General features: G+C 50.8%; 1 protein-coding gene across 2 annotated transcripts in view; it reads right to left on the minus strand.

Moving 5' to 3' along the window:
- The window catches only part of ITGA11 (integrin subunit alpha 11), a 152524-nt gene that overhangs the window by 46498 nt on the left and 99612 nt on the right, over positions 1-6414 (minus strand). For both annotated transcript variants that reach the window (XM_019533872.1, XM_019533871.1), the window contains exons 14-16: positions 3967-4170; positions 1975-2105; positions 727-893 (exon numbers count right to left, since the gene is read on the minus strand). In XM_019533872.1, the coding sequence (XP_019389417.1) occupies positions 727-893; positions 1975-2105; positions 3967-4170 (502 nt within the window). The remainder of the gene's footprint in view (positions 1-726; positions 894-1974; positions 2106-3966; positions 4171-6414) is intronic.

Consider the following 6414-nt stretch of genomic DNA (forward strand, 5'->3'; position numbering starts at 1 on the left):
GGATAAGAGCGTGCGTACAGGCGGGCAGTTACAGTGGAATAGCTGACTGTAGGGTAGGGAGGGTAAATCCCTACCCTCTCCTGGGTACTTATCTGTGAGGCCCTGCCCTCAGCCCAGGATAAAGACTGTGGAGGTGAGGCCAGCTCATAAGGAATTAGTCCAAGCTCGCCCTCCGCGTCACAACCCAAGAACCGCAGCGCCGGGCAGGATGGGAGCTGTCTTTAACAAAAATCACACGGTTTTGCACAGAGATTGAGCCATGGCTCCATTTTCTGCGTCCTCCTTGATCCTGACAGCTGGCCAGGCTGCCCTCAGTGCGCACGGATATGGGGTTGTGTGGACTGTGGCTATATTGGTGCCACCCAGTGCCAGCATCAGGCTCTGCACTGGGACGCCCCACCCTGGTGTGTGCCCTTGAACTCCCCAACCAGAAGTAGTGCAGGGAAAACGCACCGGTTAGTTTTGCACCTCTGGGGCTTCTGCACTGGGGACCTGTGGGATGAGCACCTGACACCCCATCTCCACTGTTGCAAGCTGCCCAGGGCTGGGGCAGGGGCAGAGAACTGGGCAGGCCAGGTGAGCCCGTGTGTGGGCATAGTGCTGTCCTCACAGCCAAGCCAGCTCCCAGCTCAGCCCCCTCTTTGCATCCCCAGGACTGACACGGACCTGTTTCTCCCCGGGTGGGTACAAAAGCTGCTCCCCACGGGGGCGGGAGGCTTCACTCACCCAGGCTAAAGGCGTGGAAGTGAGGCGAGAGGAAGACAGCGGTGAAGCAGATGAAGGCAGACATGCAGGTGGCGTCCTTGCCATTCCTCTTGCAGTCCTTGTTGAAGATGTTGATTTTGGATGGCTCGAACCGGATGCTGGCGTTGATCTGGACCACACTGCGGGACCTGCCGTGGGAACGAGGGACGCGAGCTGTACCGCAACGCTGGGCGCTGCTCACCTTCAGATGCGTAAACCAGGCTAGAGGACAGCCCCTCCCCAACCCTCTGTAGGTCCCACACTCCTTCAGCTACCTACAGGTGACCTGCCAACAAGTCTGCAGCCACCTCTTTGTAAAGGTGCCCGGCCTCTGGAACAATGCTTCATAAATCCAGATGCTCCAGAAAAGGGGTCTGAGAAAGAAGACGCCTGCAAGGGGTGACTTCAAAACTTTTAAGGGGTCTAATGGTGAGCTACAGCCGGGAAAGGAGGAAGCCCTGGCTGTGAAGGACCATGCTACATACTGGTGTCCTAGCTGAATGGTCATAGTCCCATGGGGCCTTGCGGGCGGCACGGAGTGAAGGACACCGCCGCTCAGTCTGGGATAGCACTACCGCGGGCCTAACTCTCTTCTGCACCCCGGGTACTTCGACTAGTGTGATGTTATCCTAAGCAAGAAGGGAATCCGGCCCTATACAATTATCTAGCAGTTTTGAGGTCAATCCTTTGGTGTAATACATGAGCCCAGCTTAGCTGCCATCATTGGACCCAGCTCAGGAGACCAGCTGAGCCTCTGTCCTTGTGTCTTCAAGGTGCTTTCCCAGCATTAGCTACTGCCTTAATGTATTCACTTATTGACTAAATGAGAGCTTGCGGCAACAGTATTAAGTCTTGATCGTTGTGGGATTTGGAAGTTCAGCGAGGGAAGATTTTGGCCCTGGGTTACAACTGCATTGAACCTTAGTTCTTGCATCGCTTATTGGCTCATTGAGGGTCCCCAATTTTTGCTGCCCCAATAACAGAGGACAGGAAATGTGCTGCAGGCAGCGTTCTCCCACCCAGCCTAGACAAACAGGTCCCTGCAGAAAGCAAAACCTCCTGTAGCCACAAGCAATGTGGGGCGGGGGGGTCTCAGTAGTGACCTGTGACTCGAGAGCCCCTGGGCCGGGAGCAGCACTGTTACACAAGATCAGCTGTCCCCGTGACCGATAGTTTTCCAGGACGAACGTGAGTGCAAGAACAGTAACAGAGAAGTGAGGCATATCCAACCATAATAGCACAGCGTTCCCGAGAGAGCCAACAGCCAGGTCTGTGAGGCCATCTTCGTTCAGATCCAGCTGTCCGTGGATGCTGCATCCAAAGTACATCAGGCCAGAAGCAAGGTCGGCTGCTGCTATTTTCTAAAAAGCATCAAAAGAAACCTGTTGCATTGCCAGTCTGAGCAGCCCAGTATCCAGCTGCCAGTATGCTCATGAGCACGTGGGCAAACACAGGGGGGAGTGCAGGTGAGCACTGGTGTGTGTTTCCACATGGGCATGAGGGGGTGTGAGGATGGAAGAGTGTGAACTTGTGGGTGGGAACACAGACAAGGGACATAAATTCAGCGGTGCGTGCAAGACAATGCATGCCCATGCATGTGTCATGGCACACTCGTGGGATACAGAAGCAGTGGCTTGGCCCTTCAGCTCTTGAAAGAGTCTACGAATGGATTAAGTTCACCTGTTTGAATGCCGGTAAAGGGATCGTCTCTGGCACACCAACTCCCAGACCCTCCTGCTTGGTTTCTGAACAAGCCCATTGAAATTAAAGTGGGTGCTCATGGAGCAACATCTCTTTCACGTTGCATTTCATCGAGACCACTGAATGGATCACGAACTTTAGATCGCTCAGATGTACACCTCACTATTAAAAAAGTCCCTTCCAGATGCCAATAGGAAAAGACATTTGACATAATTAGAGTAAAATGGCACATTTTCTGTAGCAGAGCTCTTTCCTGAGAAGACTTTGAAGGGGTGGCTGTACCTTTTTCTCTTGCTTTGTGGCAATGGCTCTGCTATAAGTTTACTAAATTGGTCCCAAGACATCAAACCCTATGGTTTCCATTTTAGGCATATGGTCCTAAGACATCGAACCCTAAGGTTTCCATTTTAGGCATATTTTTCAAAATCCCACATTTGCTTCAGCTTAGAAGCTCTTTTCCAGTCACACTATGGAACAATTATGAGCCTAGTGAACGTGAAATCCTAGCTCTGTTGAATTCAATGGCAAAACTCCCTTTGACTTCATGTGGCTGAGATGTCGCCCTGAGAAGTGCCTAGATTTGGCTGGGGGAGAATCTGCAGAAACAGGTTTTCTGGCTAATTATTGATTACTTGCAGATAACAGTAAGCTGACCTCAAAATACAGAAAAGACTGGACAGGCAGATGTGTGACGATGTGCTTAATAGATTGTAGGGGAGATTTGGACCTGTGGTCTTATAGAAGACCTCTTCTCCCTGACAAGTCACATTGTTGACTTCCCAAATAAATCATTCTAGCTGTAGTGGGAAGTATTATGGGCAGGTTTGGGGAGGCGCAGCTGTACCTGACCTTAGCTCTGGAGATCTGGATGCAAATGATCTTGATGGAGCTGGGCTGTTCTCAGTGGGGGCAGATGACAGAAGGAGCAATGGGCTCAAGTTGCAGCAAGGGAAGTTGAGGTTGGATATTAGGAAAAACTTTCTCATGAGGAGGGCAGTGAAGCACTGGGACAAGTTACCCAGAGAGGTGGTAGTGACATCTCCATCCTTGGAGGTTTTTAAGGCCCAGCTAGACAAAGTGTTGGCTGGGGAATCTAGTTGGGGCTGGTCCTGCTTTGAGCAGGGGTTGGATTTCACTAGATGTGACCTCCTGAGCTCCCTTCCAGCCCTAATTTTCTACGATCATATGATCTGATTGTGACAGCCATTTGTCATGTTGCATCTGGTTGGAGACACATCCCACAGAATTACAGATGGCCACGAGCCTTGGCTGACAATGCCCTGATTGAATATGGGAGACACTTCATCTGCAAACAATTTGAAGCCGTATTTTCCCTTCTTTTCAGGTGTGATCCTCACTTATCCCAAGCACCTTTAGATAATATAACTAATAGCGTGTGCTTGTGTTACCACAGGGCTTCTATTTCATACTAACAGCTATATAAAGGACCCAGGAAAGGAGGAGCACATTGCACCTGTTCCAACTAAGCAGTAGGGAAACCCCAGGGATAGCTGGCTGTACCTGCTTATACTTCCTCAGGATGTCTCCTTTGAAGCCGTGGAAGATGTATATTGCCCCTTGGTGATCATCTTCCAAAGGGGCACCAACGACAACGTCATTGTACGAGTCCTGGTTCAGGTCAGGGACAGACGCGATGCAGGAACCGAACCGGGCGTTCTGGTAACTCTGCAGGTCCTGCAAGGCGCCGCTGGAGACAAAGCGGTCCTTCGGGGTCAAAAAGAAAAGCATCCGCTATGAATCATGAAACCCCCTTCCCCATCTAAGACACGGGCAGAAATCCCAGTATATGAACAAAACCATCCCCATCTCCCCTAGGCAAGGCATTCAAAACCCAAGGAGGCAAAGAGGCAGAAAGGCCATGAAGCTGACGGGCTATTGCTCCTGATTTTATGTGAGAGGTGCTCTGACTTTACTACAGAAGGAAACCCTGGGGCAGAACGGCTAAGGTGAGGGCAGCAGGCTGGGACTCGGGGGACCTGAGCTCTGCAACAGGCTTCCTGTGTGACCCTGGGCACATCACATTGCCTGTCTGTGCCTTGGGCCCTTACCTGCGTGACGGGGATAAGGGAAAGGTGTTTGAGGGGAGAGGTGCACCTGACACAGGAAGGAAAGACAGATGTTTTCATAGAGATTGGAGCCAGTTGTCCTTTTGTCTACTCCCCTGTATAGATGGCCTTGGCCAAGTCACTTAACTTCATTCTGCCTCAGGTTTCCCCTCTGTATAATACAGGCAATAATCTGCCTTCCTCAGAGAGCGTCCTGATGCTTCATCCATGAGCTAGGCAGCACCCTGCTCTCCTCCTGGGGCACCTTGCTCTTCAGAAAGGTGCCTTTATGGTCATGTCTCAATACTGTGAAGGCAAAACAAAGGGGTGCCCAAGACAAGGTCAGCGCCTCTGTGGGAAGGTCTGATATCTTTGCAAAGTAGAGCAAATCCTGGCCCCCTGCTCCAGTGGCTGAGGGGCCGCAGGGCTTTTGGAAACACAGACAAGTCCTTTCCTACAGCAGGCAGCAGAGCCCAGCCTGCTTCACCTCTGGGCTTCTTCGAAGAGAGGACGGGGCTGGTGTCCCGCAGCTGGAACCGCAGCCTCTGAAGCCGAGGTGTAACGTGTACCCGGAACTTTTTTGCATTTCATCGCAAATTTAAACCAGGCCCGGCATCGACAAAGCTTCCCAGCAAAGAGGAGACCCTCTCAGGGGATGTTATTTGAGAAGATTGCATGCAATTTGGTTGGAAGAGAGCTGTGGCGAGGATATCATTCATTTCCACAGCGAATAGCGTGGCAAGGGTGCAAAAAACAAGTAAAGAAAGTCCTGAGGCTGTTTCCCCAAGAAAGTCATGGAGCCCTGCTTATCAAATCAGTTCTGCTGACTTCATTAGCATTGCCGCTATATAATATCACCACGGCCCTATTGCACAAACCCTTATCAGCCCACACAGCCTACTTGAGTCTCAGCCCAGAGGCAAGGAAACCAGGGCCTGCAAAAACAGCCCAGACTGGTATCGGGAAAGCCAGGAAATAACAGGCACTTGCTGCAGAACGTGAGGACATGGTTTCCATTGCCAGGATCCCTCCATTGTTAAAAGCCTGCCTCCACTTCCCTAGGGTTCAGGGGTAGGGAAGAGTCAGCTGCCTCTCTTCACATCCCTCCCTGAGACAGAGCTACACAACATGTTGTCTCAAAGCAAAGTGAGGCCAAGAGGAATTTTTTGAATGTTGTTCTCTTCTTGCGGGGTTATGCAATGTTAGCGAGCACATGGGGCATGCTAGGGGGACTTTGTGGCCATCGTGGGCCTGTCCCTGCCTGGAAAACACCATCAGCGCTCACGCTAGAAAGTCTCTCTCTCGTCTTTGCCATTGCCACCCTACTCACTGCAATCCAAACCCTACTCCGTGTCCAGCGGAGAGATTTACACTCATCCTTGTCCTGGTAATAAGAACCAGGCTGCATTCCTGGCTTTTTTGCTTTCTTTTTCTTTTTTTAACAGCCTTGTTAGGGTTATAAATCTTGTGAAAAGCTGTGAGGATGTCCAGTGTGACGTGGAGGGATGGCTCTTCCTTTCTTTGAAGACTATATCAAGCCATTCCCCCAGAGAGCCTGAAATCCTAGAGGAAATCATAACAGAGCTACTGCAGTCTACCAAAATTTGCCCAACCAGGGAGGCAAAGTAATTCTCAACTGCTCCTCCCTTTGTCACAAATGGCGTGTACACATGTACTAACTTTCTGAAAGTTAAGCCAGCTTTACTTTTTTAAGTCAACTTAACTGTCAGAGCGTACATACGTAAGTGGAACAGAGTTGATTTCAATGCGGCACAAGATAATATTATCTTGTGTTGTATTAGTTAAGACCACCAGGATCTAGGGGAACGTTTGCTCACCAGAGCGCCCCAAGGGATGACGAGGTCGAACGGTCACAAACTCCTGCAAGACCGTTTCAGGCTGG

The sequence above is a fragment of the Crocodylus porosus genome, unplaced genomic scaffold (genome assembly GCF_001723895.1).
Source record: "Crocodylus porosus isolate Cpor-Errol unplaced genomic scaffold, CroPor_comp1, whole genome shotgun sequence".
NCBI lineage: Eukaryota > Metazoa > Chordata > Crocodylia > Crocodylidae > Crocodylus > Crocodylus porosus.